The 26,785-nt window shown below is 37.2% G+C and overlaps 1 protein-coding gene across 5 annotated transcripts in view; it reads left to right on the forward strand.

Annotated features, from left to right (window-relative positions):
• ATG7 (autophagy related 7) overlaps nucleotides 1–26,785 on the forward strand; it is a 110,235-nt gene that overhangs the window by 39,819 nt on the left and 43,631 nt on the right. For all 5 annotated transcript variants that reach the window (XM_084530387.1, XM_084530392.1, XM_084530391.1 and 2 more), the window contains exon 18: nucleotides 3,794–3,916. In XM_084530387.1, the coding sequence (XP_084386513.1) occupies nucleotides 3,794–3,916 (123 nt within the window). The remainder of the gene's footprint in view (nucleotides 1–3,793; nucleotides 3,917–26,785) is intronic.

The raw sequence follows: 26,785 nt of genomic DNA on the forward strand, positions 1-26,785 counted from the left end.
CCAGACATGACATAAGGAGGGCACACTACTTTTGAATTCTCCTCCTGAGCTCCCAAAAGTGACCTGCAAGTGAGACAAGGATACAAGTTTCTTAATAAATCTGTACTACTCCAGCCAGCCTTGCTCAGCAGAAGAATTATATCCTTTGGGTTTTCTTTGCTGCTGCTTTGCAATTTTTTCTGCTTGAGAAAATTAATTGTTACTTAGTGACATGTCTTTGTTCTGACTGATAAGTTTATTCCCAGAAAAACAGTCCTGAGGGTTATTGGTGGTGTTTGTTTGTTTGTTTGTTTTTTAACATCTGCACTTGGTCACTTGCTTGAGATCAATAATAATCTCTCTCAAGTATTTGCCCTCTTGAAAGGGCATTATTCAGAATGATCACACTGGTACCAAGCAAAGAGAGTTGTAAGGAACAAAAAAAAAAGCAACCTCCTGCCAGCCATGGGCCTTTAGAAATTTTACCTTTCCACACAGCAGCAACAGGGGCAGTGATTAAATCTGGAAACCTTTTCTAGGATTTCATTGTCTGTTTGACGTCTAGCCTGGCTTTATTCCCCTTGAACTGTAGCGTATGCCTGTGTGGTCACCTGGCATATGAATTTGATGAGAGTTTTATTTTACGTCATTCTTTTTTCCTTTTGAGGTGTGTTCAGTGACTACCAAACAAACCTATGCCACATTACATTAATCAAAGGATAGTTTTTGTTGAACTTGTATACTAGATGAGGGGCAAATTAATGGTATTTATCTGTTTGGGACATGAAGTCCCTGAAGGTGACAAAATATTGTTTCAATTGCTGCCTGTGTTAAGAGTGGGCTTTCTTTGATACCACCACTGTTCAGGTACCAAACTGAGGGATGCTGCCAGGTCCTTCTTTGGTCCCTGAGAGGCTTTATTCTCTGGGCCACGTTGCTGCGGTTTTTGTTTTAAAACTAGGTAACAGATATTTCTTTTTAGCAGACCATTCCCGTTCTGGAAATGGAAACAGCAAGTGTGCTTTTTGATAAAGTTTCTCCTTTCTCTAGGTGCTGGTACAAGAAAAATATTCTGTATTGTTTTGCCTGTGGCTTAGGTTTTGAAACCTACTCTTCTGACTCTCCACAGTCAGAAGTGTTGCCTTAACCAATGTTTGCTATCGTAATGCCATGGAAAGTCTAGCAGGGTGACATGAAGGATTTTCTACAGCAGGAGAAAATAAATTTTCAAATCTTTCCATAAAACCAAATGTGGTTGTGTTAATGTGTATTACTCCTATATGACTTCTTTTAAGTAAAATAAACTTTAAAAAATGCAATTCACTAGATCCAAAAATAATGCACCTTTGACTCATGGTTCTGTGGTCTTATTTTATTAAAAGTAATGTTTTCTCAACATGCATTTTAAAACAGACTTAATGGGAGACTTCCTATTCTCTTCCATGTTATTTACAATACGTGGTAATTGCAATTTGATTTAATAAAAAAAAAATAATCTTTGAGATGATTCATCCAAAGCTCAAGTTAGACATTTTAAATGTCGGTGTAGTCATGCAGCCTGCTCGCTGTGAGTACATAAGAATTCGTTTACAGTTATGGCCAGGACCATCGAAATGTTGCGCACATCTCTGAAATAAACCAGGGCAGTTTGTGCGGGGGGCGGGGGGGCCCTGGCGGGCTGAAGTAACAAACTTACCAAGGAAACATTACCTGGAAATCTGCGCTTCAGCCTTGAGTCACAGTTCTTTGGAAATGAGGAACAAGGCATGTTTAGCTGAGGAACAAACCAACTCCACTTAAAGGCTATTTGTTAGACATATTTAACTGTATGCAGCGAGGCTGCACTCAGCTCCCTGTTCTGTTGTTAAGATTTGCATAGCCCAAGAGCATCTATGTCTTCCACTAGTTCTACCTCTGGAAAAAGACAAACATTTTATGGTGTTGTCCCTGCATTTCTTTGATATGCTGTAATATTTTAGAATAAGGCTACTAGGCTGTGTATTGTTTTAACACATCATGAACTATTATCTGGCCTACATCCCTAAAAAGATGTCTCATAAGCTCTGTATTGTGGTTCCAACAAATTAAAGTAATAGCAGCGCATTTGATAATGCTGATAGCTTCACAGATTATATGCAGGCAGGGCTGTGAACACAATCCAAGTTTATAAATTGATGTGTTTATACAGTGTTTCACAAAGAGCCAGACACAAGAGACCTCTGCACATCTGGTTGTTTTAACAGAGGTTTGGAACACAGACTAGTCATTAAAACGTGTATGTATACGTCCACACTAATTTCACAATATATGTAATGGCTAATATTGGGAGGACACATCTCAAATGGAATAGTGAAGTTTCCCAAATCTCTGTGTTACATTATGAACAGTTAGCTAATCTGTCTTGCTGTGTTTGTCTCGGGAATAAACAAAAAAACAACAGCCCAACCCTAAGAAATGCAACTAAGCAGTCTTTTATTTTTTTTTTCAGTCCTTTTTTTTTTTTTTTTTTTTAAATTTCTGATTATTTGTATGGATCATTGCAAAAATACACAAACACAAAAAAACACCTACATATGGTGAAATGAATCTTTAAACTATAAGGAACAATTTCTCCAGATTTAGTAAGAGCACATGAAGTGCAGTTTTTATTGTATTTTTTCAGACATATGAAGCATACATACCTGTATACATATTTGTATATATATTCATGCATATTTATATATTTTTAAACCTAAGTATGCAGTGGATAATTTTGCTGCTAAGTGGACATTTTGTGTGAATATCTAAATGAAGACCCCAGTCTGTTTCACTAGTAGATGTGCAGTTCTGTCAGCTAGCTATAATTTTTTTGAGACAAACCTGAATTCCTGTGGGACTCAAGTAGGAGCTCACTAGACGTGTTTTGCTGGAGAATGCTGTTGGGCTGTGCAAGTCCCCACAGTTTTAAGGTTCTCCTAGGCCTTTAGGAGTTGTTAAATTAGGAAGGAGTGAGATTGTTGAGAGTAAGTTGTGATTTTGGTTGACATAGATTAATATGTATTGAAACAATTTTCTTCCTCTCTGCCACCTCCCTTGATTTTTTTCTTATTATCTGAAGAAGGGTGACTGGATTCTTTGGGGAGTGGGAGGGCAGGGGTTGCCTGTTTGTTTTTAAGCCTCAGAACGAAGCTCACTTGGTTGAATTGCCTACTTGTGATAGAACAAAACCACAGTGCTTCCAGATTTTTTTTAATTTTATTTTTTTCCTTCTTTTCTGGAGGGAGTTTCACTGGTTGCAGGGAATTGTCTGTCCAGCAAGAGTGGATAAGTTTAAGGAACGCGTTAACCATGTAACTTCCTGCTTCTTTCCTAAAATAATGCAGGTGGAAAACATACTGCAAAATAATATAGAATGTGTCTATGCCCTCTGCAGTAGTATTCTGTATAAAAGAATGCTCAGTGCTTTATTTAGAAATGTTTTGCAAGAGCTGTACCTTTCACTTAACTGATACATTGGAGCAGTATTTTACTGTGTTTAGTGTAACTCATATCCTTCTTTCAGGACTTTGCAACTAAGTTTTTTGTGTTGCCCTATCATCTCTTTTGTTATAAGCTTAAAAATTCGTTTGAGGCAGGAAATCTTAAACCTCACTTCCCATTTACCTCCACCTTTCCCCTTTTAGAAATCAAGATGGGAGAAATTATCGTATTTTATAATCTTCACCTGCTTACTATATATTAATTTTCTGAGTGTTATGAAAGTTTGTACTTTTATTTTGTGACCAAAATATGATGAATTATTTAACATTTTTTTTATCGTTATTTTATTTGACAGGTCCTCGACCAGTATGAACGAGAAGGGTTTAATTTCCTAGCTAAAGTTTTTAATTCCTCACATTCCTTCTTAGAAGACTTGACGGGTCTAACTTTATTACATCAGGAGACACAGGCTGCCGAGGTAAGAAAATAACTTTGGATGTTAAAATAAAATGTGATAGTTAAGGGTGCCTTGGTTGTATGTTCAGCTGTATAACCATATGAGTAAATGAATCACTGGTAGACTCAAGCATTGCTTTGTAATTTACAGGATGATTTATGTGAGCCATATGCACGTTCCATACAGTGAGATAGGAGGTGTCCTCTTATTGTTACAGGATAAGAAACATTGTTGGATATGGGAGGAGTTCTTTTGTTTGTTTGTTTGTTTGTGTTTTTTTTAAGCCTAGGTGATGCACAGTATGGGATGCATGTTGACAGCCAGTTAGAAATGTGTAGCACTGTTGTTAATGTTCATTTTATTATTTCCACGTTTTGTGAAAGTGACAGTTGTTGCTTGAAAATTCTGGATTTACATGGAGGAAAGTTCCTGTCTGTTGTCTTTTAGGGTGTGTTACACTGTTAGTGTAAGCTGCAGTTGATGCACACATTGCCAGGCCAGCTTTAATCTACTGTATGCGAGTGCTGATAATAGTTAGCCCTGACAGTGCAGAGCCCAGTGTGGGCTAACAACCACAGCATTTACACAGGTTCCTAGGTAGGTGTTGGTATTGAATGTGACTGTACATTAGATGTTTTCTTAAATTAATTGTAATTTTTTAATATCTGAATTTTCAAGTATTTATTTTAAAGAAGAAAATTGCTTGTATTACATGATGTAAGGAAATCAGTTATCATTTTAGGTCAGTCTAAAGTGTAATTATTATACAAATTTGTGGATTATAATATGTGGAAAACAATGCTCTTTATTCATTTAGTGACAAAAGTTGCAATGTGGAATGAAATTGAGGTATGTTTTGTTCTCATGGGAGATACCCTGCATAAAGGGTTGTGATATTGAATCTGTTTCATCAAAAACAGATTCTGTCTTAATGTTGTATATAATAATGATTTGTAATCCTTACTCCCTTTGTAAATGTCTATGGTCCTCTACATAATTCAATTATGGTATGGTAGTATCACGTGGATGTTTCCAAAGTTGGCTTTAAAAAGTGATTATTCAGTTACTGTAGCCTGTGCAAATGGTATAGCTGTTTTTGCAGCTGGAAATGGCTCAGTGGTTTTCCTAATAAGGTTTGTGAGGGTAATGCAGACTTGACTCTCTGTTTCATGTTTTAACGTTTTAAAATAATTGGAGCAAATACTGGAGACATTAAACCGTAAAACACTTGATGCACTCTTAAATCAGTGTAGTGATACATCCAAAAAGTTGTGTGTATGTGAGAGGGATACAGCAAAGCAAAACAAATGCCCTTTACCAGGTGCTACCCATTACCAGTAAGAGTCATCATATTCCAATTGCCATATGTGACTATTAGGCTGCTTAGAAGGCTTTAGTCTGCTAGTGACAGCATAAAAAAGTTATGTATGTCCTAGTTAGTGATCAGTTACTTTGCAGGTGTTAATTCTTGAGTTCTGCATCTTCATAATGCGTGCGGGTGTTTATTTATAAAGGTTTAGATACTCTTTACAAAATGTAGTTTGCTGCAAGTGCATTGCAACTTCCTAAAGTTCAATGTTTAATGATAAAGGATGGGATCAGTGTGCTTCCAAAAATCTTTGAGTTCAATAACGAGGTTAATGCAATGTAGTTATTGCTCAGAAATAGAAAAACAATGCAGTTCTATATAGTAAAATAACATAATTCAGTTTTTCTGATAGAATAAAAAGATCTTGCTGAATAGAATGTCGATTTTTCAAAACCTAGGATATTTTCATGTTTTCTTATGTATTTAATGTATCAAGTATGTATCAAGTGGTATTTTTAATGTCACAAATATATAAAAATTTTAGCTACTAAAAATTAATTGGCGTGCAAGTTTTCACAGAAATAGATGTGTCCAATAGTTAAGTCCAGATAAAATAAAAATATTTGCTTAGAGAAGAGACCTCCACTTTAGGAGAGATAGTTTGCACAAAGGAAAGAGAAGGCCATTGTAATACAGAATTAGCCAAAGCAATAATTTTTTAATGGATCCCTTTATTTGCAGTGATGCTACTCACAGTACTGCCTTCAGTTTTCAGTTTCATTAAATCAGATTGTATATCAGGTACATAGATTTCCTTACAGAAAAACTGTTGGGTGACTTGTGGATAATGATTGTTCCGGGCTGAAAGGGATGGTGACGTACACAACAGAGGCAGTTCTGTACCCTCAGTACATAATCTGGGCCAGTTTAAAAAAATATATATGCTCAAGAGAGTGCTTACTGTACCCGTTCTATTAATTGCTCTCGTATTTTGAGCTCATTTTTCTTACACAGTATGATCGGTATAATTTATATTACCATTTTGGAAGATTTTCAGATGGCTTTTCTGACTACTTCTGAACTGCTCTTAACAGAATGTGTTCTCTAAAATTTAGACGTAATTTATTTAGGACTATGTTAAGATATTCTTGATACATGACATTCTAAAGATTGTAGCAAAAGTAGTAAGAAACTGCCTATAAGAAGATACCACGTGTATTAAGAGTTGGAGTAGGTGCTCCTTAACCCTTAAGTGAGGGAGGTTTTGTAAGCCATGTTATGGCCCAGGTTGGTGATCAGAAAATTTGGCTGTTTTGTTGAGAAGTTACTTGACTTTCCGTGCTCTCATTCTTCAAAGGGATTTTGTAAAGGAAGTTTGGGTTTGGGAGTTCATGAAAATGGCTTCTAATAACTGAAGACTTTCCTTTCTTTCTGTCTGGTAAAACTTGAGCAATGCTATTGCTCCAGTGGAATGAAAATAAACTTGTAAAGTTACCTGTCATCCAACAGTACATTTACTCCAGAGACACCATAATTTGTTGTAATTCAATATATAAAATCACTGATATGATCAAATGATTTGTTGCTTGCATTAGACTAATAAACTTGCATTGGACAGAGAAATGTACCAAATGTTCGTATTTTTCTTAAAAGGAACACACTTAATTATCTTAATGTTATCGAGCTTTTTAATTGAATGCTTTTCTCAGGCTGCGGTCAGAGGAGTTGGAACTTTTATCACATGCTTCAGTGTATTGCATCCGAAGTTAAATCACCAAACTCTCTTTTTTAATGCGCCTAAGCAAATGCTTAGCTGCTTTCATGAAGTCAAATTTGTATAAGTGCTTTAATGAGCTAATTACTAAACTAGCTTTGTGGTGCTCAGAAGACATTCTGAGTATGCCATGCCTGTTCTGTAAGAGGCCATCCATTCTGGGATCACCTGAAGTTTCCACGAAAACATTGCCTTCCCTGTGCACTTAGTACAGGCTGTGTTCGCCCAGACTAAAGCAGGAACATATGCAAGACTTTTCACATACTAAATATCTTTTTAAGATATTTTATTGTTCAATTTCCTCTCCCAGTGCCGTGCTGTTGACCTAAGTATTGATAGCATGTTGAAATCCTGTATATGACTGATAGGAATATAACCCTGATTCAGTGCGCAACATGAGAAGGAATCACAATACCAATTTAGTTTGTGGTTCAAATTTGATACTAATCGCAGGATTTTTAGTTAAGAGCACCTGTTTCTTTAATATAAGATGCATCAGGAAATTATAAATGTTCTGCATGACTTCCTTAATATGACAAGTTAACCAGTAAATAATAAAATTAGCAAATGTTTCTATTCTGTCTTGAAATGACAGTAAATTTCAGACATCTGCTTTTTCTACATCTGGCTTTAATTTAGGTTCTGTGGAACACTTTTTATTTTTTAATACCAGTTAGATATTTATGTACAGCTTCATCAAGAGTCTCTGATGACACCCATGGCTTTGAAGGCCAAAAGAAGCTGTGGGAAACTCCCACATCAGCACTTAGGCCTTGTTTCCACTGGATGCAGTTCACTTTGGGAGCCACCCAAGCTCCCTTAAAAATTGCACTCCTGTTTTCCAGATCACTTTGTCTTCTTGCTCCTAACCTCAACCTCTTAACGTCACCTTTGGTCAATATGCAGTTAAGTTTCATATCTGGGCTTAAAGTAAAAAGAGCTTATGCATCTCCTGAATTATTAATCAGAAAGCAGTGGCGTTGGTTTGGAGACAGAACAAAAGGCAGCTTGGTTCAGAGCTTGGCAGGGCCGCCTGCTGGTGGTGACATTTCACAGTGGATCGCTAAAAGCTGCTGGTTTGCTTGCTGTGTGCACCAGACCTAACCCTGTGCAGTGCATAGCCTGATGGTATGGAGAGCGCTTTAAATTTAGTCCTGTCTAAAACTGGAGCTTTTCTGACTACTCTGTTGAGATTAATTTTTACTGATGTGGCACACTTCTGGAAGTGAAAACTGACACATTTATTAATAAATCTCACAGGCAAGTTTGTTCTATAGTTGTGGAAGAATCATTATCACTCAAAATATTTTCCACAAAGCTTACGTCTTAAGGGTACCCATTTTCTTGTTGCCTTTTTTCCTCAGAAATATCTGCCATTGTTCTTTAAGGCCCAATTAAGCAAATTAACCAGGCTTGTGCTTGCTTTAACACCTGTAAATACTCTGGATTCACAGCGAGCGCAGCACCTGTTGGAATGGCTGCAATGGGAGGAGCATTTATAGCGGTGAAGTGAAATTTTTGCATGAATTCACAAACTTCAGTAAATTATGTAGTTGAATTTCTTTACAAACTTTTTCAGCTACATCCATTTTTCAGAAGTACAGACACTTAATTTCTCTCTTTTCTTAATGTGGCTGAAGTACAGATGTCTTACGTTGGATTTCAAGCCCTGAATGAAGTGGATGCTTTAGGGAGATTTGCTTTGTGTGCTATACTCTCTGCTTCTGTCAGGATGAAAGAAAATCATATAATAAAATTTTCACTGTATTATATGACTGATTAAAACACAAGAAGTGGTAGAACTCTTTGAATTGAAAAGGATTGTAGAGTCCGGAAGAAATTAAACCACAACCAGAGTTTTCTGAACGAAAGGCATAGTGCTTATAAAGGTCAGACATTCATGCCAGCAGGTTGTGATGTCTGTGTTATTTTACCTTAGTCATTTTGTACTTCGGTTCTTATTTTCTTTCTCATCATGTGGTCCTTAGTACCTACAGTTTCTGTATCAGCTTTGCTGTCAGTGAGTGAGCCCCGTTTGGCACTGACAAGATGCCCTTGCTCTGCTGGCTCACCGGTATCCCAAACTGCAGCATTATGCAGAACCGAACTCTTGCCCCGTAGAAGGGTAAGTAAAAAATAAAAATAAAATGCTAGCAAATGCTAGTAAAATACATTGAGCTCCTTGGATAGGGGAAAATATAGAAAACTTTTTTTCATCTGATTTTACACTTAATGAAGCTTGTGCCCAAGCTTTTTTTCAGCCGTTTCTTGGAGAAGAGGGCTTAATTGTAGGCAGCTGGTATTCAAAGTAAAATTTGTGCTTGTCAAAATTTGGAAGAAAGTTCCCAATTTCCAATGTACTTTGCTTCTAAACTGTCCTGCTTGCTTCTGATTCTGCATTTTATTATGCAACATATTATGCAACAAATCTGTAACGTGACTGGTAACGTGACTGGTCTTCACATCCCAGCACCCTTCTGTAATGCCCGCACCATTCTGCACTGCAGTTGGAGAGGTCGCAGCACAAACCGTTGCCTTTCACAGCATTCTGCCTCCAATCCTGATGGAGCAGCAGTGTTAAACACAAGCCAGACAGGCTGGCAGTAAAGTCTTGTGGTTTTTTGTTTTTGGAATTGGTTGGAAACAGAAGTGCTGAGGTACTAACAGGCAAGCTCCTGTTGTTACACCTGCAATCAGAGTGGTTCAAAAGAACATTTATTAATATGCTGATAGGTGTTTATATTTTTACATACATATGTATAAATATATACGAATATATATTCAAATATATATAATGCATATAAAGAATTTATGAATAACAATAACATATAAATAGCAAAAACAGACAAACAAAACAGAAAAACCCAACTTCAGCAATATTATAAGTAAGTTTGTTACTTTTTTGTTTTGTTTCTGTTAACCAAACAGTATTGAGAGTTAGATTTTACTTGATGTTGTAAGAATTTGCTACAAGGAATACTATGAATAGCTAGACCAAAATTAATTTTTCTGTGACCCTGGGCTTTTTAATCTGATTCATTTCATGAGATACTCACTTTGACAGATTCAGACCTGCCCTGGAATCTTTTATTGATGTGCTTTCTTTTAGGAGAAGAGATTTTTGTCTGTTTGTTTTGAGTTTTCTCCTGTCAATTAGTGTCAGCAGCTTTCTTCGTTCATTAAACAATATTTATAGATCCTCAAATAACGGTAAATTTAAAAAAAATTTTTAAAAATCCTGTTGGACAGTGTCCACCTGGGAAATGTGTCTTGCTTACAGTGTATTTTAAAATCCAGGTAAATTTCCAGTGCATTCTGGATATTATGCTTTGCTGTTACATGCATAGAATAGATTGAATAGGTCTGTCTTTTACCACTCTGTTCTGCTGAATCTATGGTATTTCTTCTGTGTAAATTTTGCCAAGGAGAGGAAATTTTCACATCAACATGAAACAGTTCAAACTGAGTTTTATAGCCTTTGAACAGGCCCAGGAATGTTATTTATACTGATACTTTATGCTGCTGTTTGGAAACTCTTTGAAGAATTTAGAAATACCTGTGGGGTATTTCTTCTTTTTTGTACCAAAACATGATCTCCTTGTCTTTCCCCTCTCAACTCTGTGGATAACTTCAAGTTTTCTTACTAATAGTAATCAAATGCTCTTCGTGGGACTTCACTTGTGTCAGCAGGTGATGTGCACAAATACTCATGTTTCTTGATATATTTGAATGAATGTATATTTGTACCTTCAGGACAAAGAGGCCCACATGCAGTCATTCTACTTAGGTGACTGCCAGGAGAGAGCAAGCGGAAGGACAGGTGATTATAGGGTTGTACACAATAAAAAGATTTCTTTGAGTGTGCTGGAGGCTTCAAGGTAGATCTTATGGGTGAGAGCCTGCCAGTCATTGGAGGTAAGACTTGTGGACGACCAGAGCCTGGAGTGTTATAGTTCTGAATGTACTTTCATCAGTCAAGCCACATTAATGTTGAAGTTCCAAAGAGATTTTAAAAGCGAGGACAGCTATAGAAATACTGTCCATATCACTTCAAAAGAATAAATATACATTGTCATAAACATCCTCTGTGACCTTGTCTCAAAACTGTGAAACAGCCTTGTAAAATATTTTTAATTGCAAATTTTGACTTGTAAATGCTGACATCCTTCAATAAAAGAAACTACCGAGCAACAGCTTAGATTGACAGATTTATTAAGCTTGTCTAGTTATTAGTCAAATTAATTGAAACTCTTTACAAATGCAAATGTAAGAATGAACACTTTGGGCAGAGATAGAGAGATGGTGAATATTCAGCATAAAGACTTTCTTACCTAAGTTGTTGTTGATATTGAGCTGTCTTTTTAGTTTAAATATATGGGAAAAAAATGAGACTAAAATCACGAAAAGGAATGGAATAGTTGATGGTTGACTCATACTGACGTGAGTTAGTAACAGCTGGTAATTTATCTTACTTTTTCAAGGATTATACTTAAACTGTGAATTGCTGTCATAGTGCCAAACGTTGATAGAGTTTAAATCTCTCTCTATAAATTTTCACAGTAAATCTTGAGTAGCTATAAAATAGTATATAGAGTAGCTAGAAAGTACTGCTCTGAGTAAACTTAAAATTGCATCAGTTTTTATAAAAGGGGTGAAAAGTTACATAACAAATAGCAGTTAGTGCCTTGTTTTATGTGCTATAAATAAATTAGCCTTAGTAATGTAGCACCTTTCAAGGTGCTATGAAATAGCTGTGATATTAGTATTTAGTCTATGTTCTTCATAATGCATGTGTAGCTTTTGAGCTCTAGGTAATAACTCAAAATTGTTTGTCCTATTTATAAACAGTATTGATCAGTGGAGGTTAGTACTGTTCTGTGTCAGACAGTTTCTACCAAGAAGTATTTGTCTTTCTCCTGCTTCCTGTTTTAACAATATCAGCACCTCAAGTACAGTTTCAAGGGCATGCTAGTTTTCTTTTTTTATTAATTAATTGCTCTCATTAGATCAGTATATAAACTTGCAATGAGGAATATTTGCACTGATAAAGTAACACTTCAGGATTATAGAATGCTTTTAGTTGATCGTGAATATAACACAAGAAGTTCTAATGTAACTGCTATAAGGAAGCTGTAAATCTGATAAATGGATGGATTTGATGTCCATAGAAACTAGTTGTGCCTCTAGAGAACTTTGTACACTTAATCACGTTTTTTCCTATTATGTTTGGTAAGGCAGAAGGAGATGTACTCTCTGTTTTCACATGTAATGGCCAATCACAATGGATTAGCGTTAGTGTGAATGGTTTCAGTACTCTGGCATCATTTCTTTGCCAGGTTCTGATGTTACTAAGTGAAATATTTGTAAATGATGATCTCTTGAGGTCCCTTCCAACCCCTACAATTCTGTGATTCTGTGAAATGACTTTTGCAACTGAAACAGAGAATCAGGCAAGTGGGGACTCGGTACTTCCAAAGTGAATCCGAAGTCTAGGCATATACTACTATGCCACTGAGGACTTTTGCAATTCAAAGTCTGTGAAGAATTCATGGAAATGATTAAAAACTTCTATTAAGCAGTTAGTGAGAAAGCAATGAGGCCCCAACTGTCACGTGTGGCAGGAGAGGACTGACCAAGAGTCGTTTCTTGGAGTTAACCTGAGATAGGGCATGAAGTGTGTGCAAGTGTAGCACCACGCTATCACTGTGTTAAATAGCCTCCATCCCTCCTTTTCTTTGTCTTTGGACTTGAAGTGCAGTTCTTGTGTAGCAAAGGTAAAACCTTTTTCTTCAGGAACATTCCCACACTTCTGATACTTGATTGAGGCAGAAGTGCTGCACATCTCTGTTGCATAGTGCCTTGGTCTCATTTGCTGTTTCGACTTCACCTGCTGGTATATAGGTAAGAAAATAGGCTTGCATGTTTTGGCTGCTTCATTAGTGGACATAGACATAAGATCTACTGGTCCAGGCATAAAATCTAATCCCATATAATAGGTGATCAGAAGAATTAAAAACTCAACTATGTTGCCCATGGAGATGGAGGTTGGCAAGTGCTTTTGCTCCATATCCCTAGAAATTACTCAGAGTTTTAAGATAAAGCAGTTCTGAACAGACATGCCTACGAGCTGGGAGCTGGGCTTGTTCAGCCTGGAGAAGAGGAGGCTCAGGGGTGACCTTATCGCTCTTTTTAGGTACCTCAAGGGAGGCTGTAGCGAGGTGGGGGTTGGCCTGTTCTCCCACGTGCCTGGTGACAGGACGAGGGGGAATGGGCTTAAGTTGAGCCAGGGGAGTTTTAGGTTAGATGTTAGGAAGAACTTCTTTACAGAAAGGGTTGTTAGACATTGGAACAGGCTGCCCAGGGAAGTGGTGGAGTCACCATCCCTGGAAGCCTTTAAAAGACGCTTAGATGTAGAGCTTAGGGATATGGTTTAGTGGAGGGCTGTTAGCGTTAGGTTGGAGGTTGGACTCGATGACCTTGAGGTCTCTTCCAACCTAGAAAATTCTGTGATTCTGTGATTCTGAGCTCATATGGGATCACTAAGTGGTGTGTCGCTTCAAAACATCCAAGTTATGTACATGAATTTCCTATAAATTCTTGTCTAATTTGCTGAGTCTGGCACCTTGAAATTTGTGGGGAGTTACCCATGGAGATTGTAAAATCTTTCTTCATAATTGGATCCAAATGTTTTTGGCTTGTAGTGTGTTCTCTCCTTGTACTCTGTTTCCTCTTCTTACTACCAAGAAGGGGACTAGTACTTTACAGCACTAACAGTGTTTTTGAGAGATATTTGTTACGTGGCTAGTAAGAGGCACTGATAACTTTAAACCTTTAGCAGATTTTATACTCAGTCTTCTCAAAATTTTGCTTAAAGTGGTAAAATATCTCCTCCATGTTCTCAGTGATGCGCTTCAGCAGTCAGATTGCATCAAAAAGTATCAGAAATGTGGTAACAGACTATAACAATAAAAATAATAGTGTGCAAGTCTACCTTTTACCTTCCTCTCTCACTCTTATTAGTTCACATATACAGACGAGAGTACCCTGATACATGTAGAAAAATAGGTCATAAAATATATAGTAATTTATTTACATTATTCCACAATTTCTGTATTTAGTTACATTATCCCAATATTGAACTGTCCAGCTGCCTTGGTATAGAAAATGCCTGGCAGATTTTGATTTAGTTTTATTTGAATGTTCACCCAAACCTACATTCCCATCACCTACCTTTGTTGTCCCTCTACGTCTGCCTGAGAGAATAGTTTAGCTGGTTCAAGTGACCTTTGGCCAGTGCTGCAAATTCCTACACCCCTGTTCTATTAAATCAAGATACCATTTATTCCTCTTCTGAATGCTGAACATTTGGTATTTTACATGTATTTGGGGTGAGGCTGCAAGGGTCTAGGCAGTGGCAAGCTGCTGGAAGTGTGCCTAACATACTGTACCCAGTCCTTTCATCTTGCAAAGATTCAGGGTGCCCCCAACTCCCATCATTGCTTCCCTTGCTAGATTTATAATCAAGACCTGACCGTAATCCTGATGAGATTTACTGAAAGTAAATGCCACTGAGGTCACCCTGTTTAGTGAAGATGGTAACCATAAGATAAAGATGAAAACGAAAACCTATGAATTGTCAAGAGTACTTTTTGTCTCATTACAATTGCGTTCAAGAATCCCTGGAGTAAAGTTTTGGAGAATAACTTTCTAACATTTTAGTAATCTGCACTAATTGAAGGTTCATTTTGTGATTCTATATTAAAAAAAATAATAATCATAGTGAGAAACTGAAGTTCTTGAGTTAATGCTTAAAATACTGAGCTAGTGTGTAACTGGAGAGGAAACTGATCATCTTGGTGCAGGGCTTTCAGCCCCCTTCCTTTCCCTTCCCAGGATGCTGACTTTTCCTTGCCCGTGCTGTAATCAGTTTTCCTTCCTTGTGGGTTTGGGGATTGGCAAGGACAAGAAGATTTTTTTCCAAAATATCCTGCTAGTTTTTGCAGGGGAGGCTTTATTAAAACAAAACTCTCTTTGGGCTAGGCTACAGTTTTGACCTACATATATCAAAACTAAAATAACAGTTTGCAAATTAGGAAATTAGGATTATAATCTGCATGGTTCCTTGGGGGGGGGGGGGGGGGGGGGCAGTACAGGGAGGAGTGATGATTCTGTTCTCGAAAGATTTTCAAACTATGTTGATTCCTTTTTTTCTAAAGGAAAAAGTCTCCGCTAAAGAAGGGAGAAGTAAAAGAATTTAGGAATTAAATCTCTTCCATTCCAGTATGTTTTGTTACAATGAGGAATGAATAGACTGTTCAAGATGCATTCTGTTATTCTCATGTGAAGAATAAGAAATTACACAACATAGACAAACATGCTGATAAACTTTATTTTATAATTAAGAACATAAATTATACAATGTGCATCTCAGTGCAAATGAACAGTTGCAGAGTATATGGGCCCCCTGTAGATTGAGTAAAAAAGAAAAAAAAAAAAAAAAAAAAGTTTGCTGCTGGACAAATCACTACCAGATGCAGATTTCAATAAACACATACTGTTGTAGACTTACCCAAAGGTGCTATGAATTTCTTGAAGCAAGTCTGCCTCTACATTCGCTAAACCATTGAACCTTTGAATGTTACTGGAGGTACTGTATTGTGCTCACCCTTCCCCCTGTATTTATTGTACTTGTCTTGTAGATTTTTAAATGTTGTCCTTAAGAGTACTGAAATGTTAACCGTGTTTGCATTCTCCTGACAACTTATATTTTATATGGAAACATCTCCAAAACTTCACTTATGGAGTTGTGTAAGAGAACTTGTGCTATCAATTATCACATATTCAAAACTCATTGGTATTTTATTGTCATCATTTAGTTTTGACAAGACCTTTCTGTACAAACAGAAGTAGCTTTATTTTTCAAACTACTGTAAGTATAGATGGAACTTTTAATTCATAATAAAATAAGTTAATAACTGTAATGCCAAGAGTTTTTGAAAAATCATGCGGACTTCTCACATGTTAATGGCAGTGATTGCTAATTCATATTCACATACTGACAATCAGAGAGAAAGCTAAGTATCGCAAATTAAATAACAAACCATCAACATAAGACTTGGCCCTTTGTAGAAATCTTGTATTAAATTTTCATAAGGTATTAGGGTTAGGGGTTTTATGAAGCATGAAATAATTTTACCAGCCTCATTGTTTAAACATTTGCATCCATATTGCTACTATAATGCAAATATTGTTGGCTAAAGTTGGCACTGATTTTGCAGAGATTTATAAAACAGACATGGATCAGCAACAGTGAATTTGAATAGCCCTTACAATGAGTACTAACCATAGCTCTGACCGTCCTGAGCTTTCTGTTTGTTCCTGAATAGTTTCCTGTTGTTTACCCTTTAATGAGTATCTCTACAGAATGCTGATATTTCCTTTCCTGTATTCTAGTTCAGGTTCTAGTGAAGTTTCTTTTTTTCAATCTCTTCTTCGTGAACACGTAACTTGGCTTCCAGCTGAAATTTGCTTTGCAGCGTACTTGTTTTGTGTTTATGGAATTGGCTGGAGTCCTGAAGAGCCCACCTGATAGCTTAGCTGGGACAAAAATATATGAGCAGTTTCATAGTTAAAACCCAGACTTGATTCAAGGATTAGTCATTTTGTGCCTGAGAAGATACAGATCACTTCAGTGATCAAGTTTTTCTTAACAGTGACTTCAATCGGTTGATTTAGGTACAAACTGCAGAAATGTCCTCTCCTGGAAAATCGAAGTCGCATCTGACCTCAGGAAGAGGCATTAAAGTTATTCATAAAGTATGTATTTCTTGGCTCATTTTTAAGTTGTGTGAAATCATGTGGGCTAATCAGGAAATGTAAAAAATACGTAGGTAATGATACAAACTGTTACTTAGATGGAGGTAACATCTAAGATGCTTATTTATTTTTCTGCAGCTGAAATAGAAAGAGGAGTCGGAGAAATAGAGAAGGGATGCAGAAATAAACCTGTGAAGTATATAGCCATTATTTTTCAACCTCTCAAGGGACGGAGGGGTTAAGAGATACCATTTTGAAAGGGTCTGTGTTGTTGAAATGTTTATTTATCTAAGTGTCTACTGAAACAGCGTGCCAACAATAGCAAACCCAAAATGAAAGTTAAAAAGAGAGAAAACTACTACTGGAAGAGAATATGAAGCCATAACAGAGCTATTTAACATTATTACAGTGCAGCAGCTGTTTTCGCTAATGTTTCTTGGTTATTTAAAAAAAAAATCTAAGTTCTAATTCCCTTTGTCTTCTTACTTTGAGTAAGTATAGTATATGAAGTTTGCTATGACTCATTCTTCCCACAAATACTATTTCTTCGAATAGCCCTTGTAAAAACATGCCTTTCATATTAATTGTCTTAGTTGGCAACTGCGTAGCCTTTTTTCTTCCTGGGTGAGTGATTTATACCTACCGATCTCTGGATCTGCCTCATGCTACACATGGTGCATGCCAAGCTAGTGGTGATATTATGCTGTACCTATGATTACTTGCATTTTGAAAGACCAGAGTTGGGTGGTAGAATATACCGATCACTGAAATTAGTTTTCTGTCTTTCTTCACAGGCAAATAACTTTATATGTAACAATTTTTTCTTATTGTAAATCTTGTACTTGTTTTCAGAAGATGACACGCATTACATAGAGGCTTCATTTTTAATTCTCAGTAACATCAAAAAAGGATAGTGGACAAAGAAGGGGCAAATGCAAAATAAGATGTTATTTCCAGCCTCCAAAAGAACCCTCGTTGCATGACTTTTGCTCACTATAAGAAATACTAAAAAGAAACGTGGAAGTTAAATGATGAAAGTTCATTCAGGTAAAGAATTGAAAAGCATCTGTTGTAGCTTTCATATGTGAGTGGCTGCTGAGCAGTCTATTTTAACTTCAGCATCATAGGCAGTCGTGGCAGTACAAAGAACAGCCGTTGTTGTAGGCTTTCTAGTTGTTTTTGTAATACTTCAAATTGCTCTGATGACACAACGCAACTGTCATGCCCTTTGGGAGAATTTTATACTGAATTACATAGACTCACTAAGTTTGTCCAACTGCGCTAGCATGCGCTCATGACAGCAGCATGCATGGGTATTGCTATGGTCATCAACTTCTCCAGCTGTCTTTGGTTGCTGGAAGAAAGGGGTGGATTATCTGGGGACAGCCTTTGGAGTGAGTCCAAACTGTGAAACGCAAGCTCACCCTTTTTAGAGGGGTAATGAAATCCTTTAAACGTTGCTTTTCTTGGTTGGGGTTGGTTTTGTTGGGTTGGTTGGGGCTACGTTTTTGATACTTCTTTTCTCTGGATTTAATCAAGAGGTTAGAAATTGGATCAAATTGTTTAATCCATTTAGTATGTAATTTAATATTGGTTAATATGTGCTTAATACATAAATTCATGCTTGTAGATGACTTTTTAATTACTCATTCCTCATTCTTGCTAAAGTAACAATAAAATCTTGGTTATAGCTGAAAGGTGTTGATGAGGTTCAAGGAGCTGACAGTGACTTTTCTTTTTAGACAGTGGAAATTAGAGATGGTTGTGAGGGATTTTGAGTGGGAAATGAGGTAATACTAGTTGTTTTTTTATTTAAATGGAGGCATAAAGGTCACAAACGTAATTGTTCCACTAAGAAAGGTAACTCAAACAAGGATGGTCATTAAAAAAGTCACTTTATAATGTAGCACATCTTTATCTTGTAAGTAATAGCTGGTGGAAGATGTTACATCAGCTCTTAAGACAATACTGGAGAAAGGTTATTGTGTTTGGAAAATTGCAAGGATTTAAGCTTACTTATGAAAGAGGAAAGTTTGTTTTCATCAAGAAATGTATAAATAGAATGAATATTGTGACTGCTGAATGTTCTGCTTTCAGAGGAGAGTGATGTTCACCAGCTCTAGCATAAAATCTGCTATCCTTTGTTCTGATTTTGAGATTTTGCTTTGCTCTCTTCTGTGCAAAAGCAAAGCAAACAACTTACGTCCCAGAGAAAATTGGTTATAGAACAGACTGCCTATTTACAAAAATAATTTTAATTTGAAGAGTTGAGGTAAGAGATTAAAACAGTACTCAGAAAGTTGCAATCTTTTATTCTAGTATCAAAACCAACTTTGTCTAGATCTTCATCATACTTTTTTTTTTTTTTCTTAATTTCCTGTGGGACTTACTGTATCTGTTTCAAAAAGAGTATCAAGACTACTCTGATTTCATATTTAAGTAAGGGATCTGATTAATACTTCAGGCATGCAAGAGAGCTATAACATTAATACTGTTGTTACTGCAGCGAGATGCTATTACAGATATCACAAGACTTGTTATACAAGGAAACATGATTACTCTGGATTAAAGAAGTTGCCAAAGGCTTGAAGGATTTATAAGTGCTCCTGCTTTGAGTTATATATAACTTCATTATTTTGTTGAAAATGTTTAGATCTAGAATTAATGAAGCACAATAAATGCTGATGAAATGAATCAGCAGGTTTGACAGCCTTTAGCTGATGCTGAGCAGATGATGAATTTTACTGTAGTATTCTTTAAGCCTCAAAATTGCCAGATACATACAGAAAGTAATAAATTCAGCATTTGCACAGACAAATGAAAGCAATATTCTTTATAACTGGAGTAACACTGCGTCTGGTAAGACTTGAAGAAACAGTGCCAAAGTTGTGCCAGGGGAGGTTTAGACAGGGTATTGGGACCAATTTCTGCACAGAAGGGGCTGTGAGGCCAGCAATGGGCTGCCCAGGACAGTGCTGGAGTCCCCAGCCCTGGAGGTATTGCAGAGACATGTGGAGGTGGCACTACGGGACGTGGTTTGGTGCTGGGACATGGTAGTGTTAGGATGGTTGGACTGGGTAACCTTAAAGGTCTTTTCCATCCTAAAGGATTCTGTGGTTCTCTGATGTGCTTGAGAATTGCCATGAGCAAGGCATCAATTTAAGAACGTGTCTGAACTGACTTATTGTAGGGCATGTGAGAGAAGAAATGGTGTGGTGACCTCCTGGCGGAGGTTTTTGTGGTCTGAGTCTTGGGGGAAAAGCTGGTGAGAGCAGTCACCATCTGCAGAGGGGTGAGGGTGTGAGGGGCGATGTTGGTGTGCTGGCCGCGTGTGTCTAAGCGAGACCAGGATTGAGGACCACTGAAAATTTAAGCTGTGCTGTCCTGGGGACAGAAAAAGGGATTTAAAGCTGTGTGAAAGAGTTCTGGGGCTTGCTGAAAGACTAGGTAGGCTGACTGAGTTAGTTGTAAATGTTTGGAGATTAAGAGGGACAGAGAACAGGGTTTGCAAGCCTCAGGCAAAGAGGAAGTGGGAAAATGTGGCTTTTGAAACAAAGGGCTTAATGTTGGCTTTTTCTGCAGCATCTCCAAAATTTAGTCACAGTGTTAGTGTAATTAGAAGGGACAATGAAATGTAAATTCCTCATGGCACTGCTGTGTTCTGGGTTGCCGCAAGGTCCCCGTTTGTGTGAGTAAGAGTTCAGTGAATGCATATCATGTCAGTTTGATCGCTCCATTAATCTCAGCTGCACAAAATTGGCTGTATTTTAAAATAGCTTCATTAACCCAGCCCAGAGACTAGTGCGACATACAGTAACTTGTTGCAGACAGCTGCGTCCCATTCCAGTGTACGAAGTCTGCAGTACTGCCGAGATGTTTCAAAACGGTTATTATTTTAACATCTGGTTAATTACAAATTATTTATTCTGATGTTAAATTTAGTAGAGCAGTCATCATTTGCTCTTGTTACCACGATGCAGAGTTGGCGTGGCATGTATTAATGTCAGTGTTAGTAAATCTGAATGAGAAACGAGCAGTAACCAATGATGAAAGGCTTTCCAACTCTGAAGTAGACTTACTGCATTTGTTTCTTACAGGCAAGACTATAAAAGGAAGATATTTAATGGCAGAAATTGTTTTGCAGTTCCATTTGCCCTGTAATGTGACTCAGGAATTCACTTCTGTAAAACTATGACTAAGTCCCTTTTGCCTTTGAGGTATAGACCTGGATGAAATCCAGTAGGAGATTGGATTTCAGCAAACTGGAGAAGTTCTTTCCCGGGCTTTTTAAATTTGCAATTAGGACAAAGCTACATCAGAAGTCAGCACAGATTTCTCATGTAACTTATTCCTTGATCAGGTGGTTTTTTTTGTTTGTTTCTTCAGATAGTGTCTGATTACTAAATTAATCTCCCAGAATTATTAAAACATTCCCCTGCCAAATCAAGTCTACAGATGTAGTACATGTTGTCCTTTGTTCCTCTGGAAATGTTAGGTTTTATAGCAGTGGAGCGAATCCCTGGATTGATAGAGCAAAGAGAGAGAATAAAAAGGAATGCAGATAAATATTGTGTCGTTTTTTCAGGTGCCATGCTTAATATATGCCAGAGTGTTTGAAAGCAATGGATCAAGTCCTGGTAATGGTATCCTATTTGTGAGTTGTTGGGGAATTTTTGGTAAGGTTTTTGTTTGTTTGTTTTATATAATGAGAAGACGGTGTGCTCTCGGTCACAATCTGCCCAAGCAACTGTTTTGAAAAGTCTGCTACACTCTGTGGTGCAGTGCATTTGAGTCGCATAGCTGCGTTGTGTGTTTGCAGTGACAGTAAATGTAAGCAGGTATAGGAGCACAGAGCACGGTCATCCTGCACTGGGCAAGCCCTGCTCCGAACAAACCAGCCAACCCACCTGGCCAGCCCTGAGTGCTGCTCGCAGTGGAAGTTCATACGCCTTAACGCTCAGGGAGCAAAGTGTCTGCAGAGGCAGCCATGTGGGGAACATTTGCTGGTCTGGGATTTTGCATGCTGACTTGCAAAACCTACGCTCCAAATTGCATTGAATATATTAACTTCTCATTTCTTGCTTCACGATATACAAGGCATCAAGGAGTCAAAACCTTAAGGACAGTGTATTTTCTCTGTATGTTTTTGGAGATGGAGGACGGGGAAGAACAGAAATGGTCTCCTGCCAATATTATATGTTAGTGGCAAGTAGAAAAAAGTCCACAAAGACCAACAGCTGGAATTTATCATGTCTTGCAAGCTTTCAGCTAATTTTTCTCAGTGTATCCCACCCAAAGGTATTTTTAAAACTGTTTGGACTAAGCTCTTTTTCTCTCCCTTGTGCTTATATTGACATAGTCACAGATGTTGTTACTATGCAAACCACTATTATTTTTTTTTTTCTTAAATACTTTCCTGGTTTCCCTTTTACTGTGACAATTTTGTTGTTGTTGGGAGATGGAACTATTTCATTCATGGGCCACAAGTGTTTTCTTTTAAGTATTCAAAGTGTCTCATCCTTCTATTGTGTTTTTCCAGTTTACTATAAAATGCCAAAGTCCTATTCCAATATAGTTTTGTTTAAACCTTCCACTCTGGTTATTTTTTTAATTTTCTCAGTATTGCTTTAGTTTTTCAAGATGTATCATCACTTTCATTTCAGCGATGAAATTATGCTCTTTCATTGACTTACTTCAGTCTCATCTGTTGTTAACTGTGTGTTTAACTATATCATAACACTTTTTTTCTCATGTCCTGTCATAGATTAATTTCTCTGTTTGATTCACTCCCCTCAGCATTAGCTTTGGATTCGAACATCTGTATGTTTTATTTTAAGCGGTCACCAGCATGATTTGAATTTAAAATATTCATCTTTTCAACTTCCAGGTTTACAAAACAGCTTTATGTATTCAGTGGTAAACTCCCTGAAAAAACACAGTTCTAGATTCCTATTATATTTGTATTATTTTGTTATTGTAATAACCAATAAGTTGGCTCAGAAATGCTCCTAAACAATTTACTTTTTAATAGGGAACTTGATTTTCTATGAGAATGTCATACAAAAATTTTGTTCAAAAATGGCTTTCTTTGCTATTTTCCTTAGCTATTTTCCTTGTCATGTTAAAAAGAAATCAGAAATTTTCTTCCATGTTTTCTACTTTCACATTAACATGGGCAATGTGGCGTTTATTCTGTTTATGATCACAAACACTTTGATTTTCAACAAGGGCTCGACAACTTCAGTGACTTATGTTAGTAGTTACTGTGAAGCTGTTTACTGGTTTATATTTAAATTTATTTTGGTTTATATTTAAATATTTATTCTTTGTCTTTACAAAGTCCAAGACTTAAGATTAGGATCAAATACTCTGTTGATATTTCATTTGTTTTTTTCATTTACTGGGTGTTTGAGATGCCAAGTATGCTGCTTTCTGGATTCAAGAGAAAATTGCCTTGCCTCAGTGTTTATACTTTTTCTTTTTCTTGAACCTATAAAGTCAATGTAGTAGTCTGAAACACAGGTTGATTTCCCATTCTTGTACAAACATGCATCTTCCAATACTTGTATTCTCATTGAGCAATCAGAAATTGCAAGTACCAGTTTTTCCTGACTGTTAAGTACTGGGCGTAATTCAGCAGTCTCCGAGGGGAAATACTCCTTCAGCTCCTTGCCCCTCATCAGCAACCCAGCAACCTTCTTCACCTTTGGGACGGCTTCTGCCTAGAGTATTATTCTAATATTCATCTGTTGCTAAGTCCTGTTAGTTTATAAAATTGACAACTTAAAATCAAAAGTTACATTTTATACACTAATGTTCATAGAGAAAAGGCTCCCCCAACTTTTCTTTCTGCCTTATCTTGCTTCTCCCAGCCTAAGACTTGTATTTGATCTAACATAACTTCATGGGTTCCTAAAGCAAAAGGCAGGCTATGTGCATAACGACATACTGCCTTAGATACGGAGCACCCTCTGTGTTTTCCTTTAAATGTTTTGTTTGCATTGTCCAAAATAGCCGTGTCTGCCTTCACATGTGGTCTAGGAGTGAGTTGCAGTGTGAGTCAGTCTCTCTGTTTCTGGCTCATACATTTTCTGTCAGCCTTCTCTGTTTGGGCTGTCTATACATTTTATTGCAGGTTTCTTTTTTACTATTTTGTCTTTCTCTCCTAAATAATGATATCATTTCACACACAATTCTGTGAAAAGAGTGAAGCACATGAAAAACCTGGACTGAATCTGTTGTATTGCAGTTAGGGATTCTTTACTAAAACTGCTGTCAGTCTCTTGGGTTTTGTTCTTCTAAGAGCCTGAGTGTGTTGTTTTTCCTAACAATTTGCACATATATGTATATTTTCACCCCCATGCATGCAGTCGGGCAGGAGGAGCCCCCCGTTGCGGCCTGTTCACGCGTTCAGCCCAGATCCCTGTCTGTTGCTACACTCTGGGCAGAACAGCCAAGTAAGTGAAATACCAGCGAGAAGTTTGACAGTGTTGTTCTCACCATTGACTTGAGCCCGTATTAAGTCTAGCTTTTATCTCTGGCACGTGAGTATCTCTTCACAGAAAAATACTGGAAGTTCTTGGAATTGCAAAGATAGCGAGCCGCTAGCCAAATTTTCCCTGGCTAAGCAGTGACAAAAGCTGCCAGTTGATCCGAGTTTTATGTGCTGTTTTTTCTGATGAGAACTACTGTTCACTCTGAGATCATCAAAACCTTGTTCAGCTAGGATTCAACATTAGATTAGAATTGCTCTTTCCAGAGTTAGAATGTGAATTCAGTTATGGAACAGCGATCAGATCATAGCTAAAGTTGTTCTCCTTGAAATTTTGCAATTAAATTAAATTGAATCCCACTATATTAGTAATTTTAGCTGAATGTTCTAATCCAAAATGAAAATCAGATGTTCTTCATGGAAATAAGGAAGTCCAGACAATGGGTATTGTATTTAGCTTACAAGACTTGTGGTCTTTATTTTTTTTCAGTTTTCATTGTTTACGTTTCAGGCAAGTTTCTGCTCAGTTTAAGGAATAAAACTATTAGTTTTAAAACTTTTTTTTTTTTTTTTTAATTTGTATCCAAAAATATTTCTCTTGAGTTGTATAAAAAATCAGGTCCTCTGGAAATTCATTGCCCTCATGAATGGAGTCCTGGTGAGTGAGGAATTTTTATGACTCCCTTAAAAAACAATTGCAAGCATTCCACAAAAAAAACAATACAATGATTTGGGGCGACGTTTTAATGTGTATTTTACATTAATTTGTTCCCCGATGTTTATTTCAGCATGGCATTTTGTAATTTTTAATTTAATTGTAATAAGAATTCTCTTAGTTGGGAGTAGAGCGTTGGACCATGACTAAATGCTGTTCATCAGCAGCTGCAGATACAGGACCAAGCATGGTGTTGGTTCATGGATTTCCACTGGTTCTGGAAGAAGAGCCAGAATAGTTCAGTTACATAGGCCAGCTGTTCTCTTTCTACTTTTTTTTTTTTTTTTTTCATTATTTTGCAGTTGTTTTAGCTACTTAGATCTTTTTTTCCTCAATTAGTTTTCCTTCTGTATTTTTCATTAATAATAAATTTCACATGTGATTATTTTTTTTTTCCCTTTCTTCTTTTTTAGGTTAAAAGGGTTGCTTTAGCTGATAGTTGGCCATAATAATAGTAGTGTTGGTATTGGCTTTTGCAGCCCTATGTGTAAGCTACTGCAAGTGACAGTTCATATTGTACTGGCACAATTAACCAGTACACCATTGGTGTGACAGCAACATGTCTTGGTGCAGTAGAAACCCTGATATTGTTGATAGTTGCAGAAGAGTTTAATTTTAAAAATTTGGGGGAAGGGGGAGTTAACATCATTTGGTTGTTCATTGCCCAAGGGAGTCAGAGTCGCATGCCTATAAAAGTTTTTGCTGTTGCTTTTGGACAAGTTTTGCTTTCTACTGCACAATCTGCAAACAATCCAAGAGATCCTGTTATCACAAGTACAATTTAAATTCAGATCATGTTCAGCTGCTGCAATATTTTTTCTGATTTTGATTTGTGTCAATAATATTAAGCTAACCCCGAGTGAGCTCACAGGGGAAATTACAACACTTAGAAATGGAAAAATGTTATGCAGCCAGTATGAACCTGTTGCCTGGGGTTTCAGACAGACACTTCAACCTTAGTTTCCACTCTTCTGTCAGATCGGTGTGTTGTCATGTTCTCAGCTCCTTTAATCTGTTAAGTAGAATTGGGAACTGCAGAAAAGTTGCAGCGCTGTGCTGCTCTGGGTGTGCAAGCAGACCCTGTTCTGTAGCTGGGAGCAGGAGATGAGTTAGCAGAGATAACTAAAGCCTTCTGCTGTATTTGCACATGAATAGCAGAAGTATAAAGAAGTAACTGTGGAGATCGATACAGAGACTTAGGCTGATCTGATTTTACAGTTTGTTTGTTTTTGTTTTTTTTTTTATTTAAGAGAGCCTGGCAGATCTTCAAAGGTTACCTCTGTCAGAAAATCATAAAATGAAAAAATACAAATCAAAGATACGGTGATCTCCTTCCAACTAAAACCACCTTAATTAAGCAACTGCAAAAAGTCACTCTGTCAAAAAGCAGACCGCTTTGTGGTTTTCCAGAGCCGCACAGGGATAGCATCAGCGTGCAGACGTGACAGATCATGGTCTGCTGGTGGATATTCCCAGGGCTCAGGAAGGGAGCAAGATGCTACGAAGCGGTGCTGCTCTGTACACACTGGGATTTGCAGTGTCTCTGTTACATAGCTCCTCACAGGGGCATCCTTACTGTTTGGGCTGAATCAGTTTTCTTGACTCATAACAATGCTGAAGTGATTTATATCATGGTTCAGCACTGGCTTGGCCTCAGCAGAAACATCAAAAAAGTGAGTGTAAGCTCCAGAAGTAGGTGTACAAACTGGGTTCTCGCTTGGGTATTTTTAGTGGGTAAGAGTTGCTGGGTTTGTGTAACTTCAGGCTTTATTGATTTCTCCGAT

This window comes from Aythya ferina, assembly GCF_964211825.1.
Source record: "Aythya ferina genome assembly, chromosome: 10".
NCBI lineage: Eukaryota > Metazoa > Chordata > Aves > Anseriformes > Anatidae > Aythya > Aythya ferina.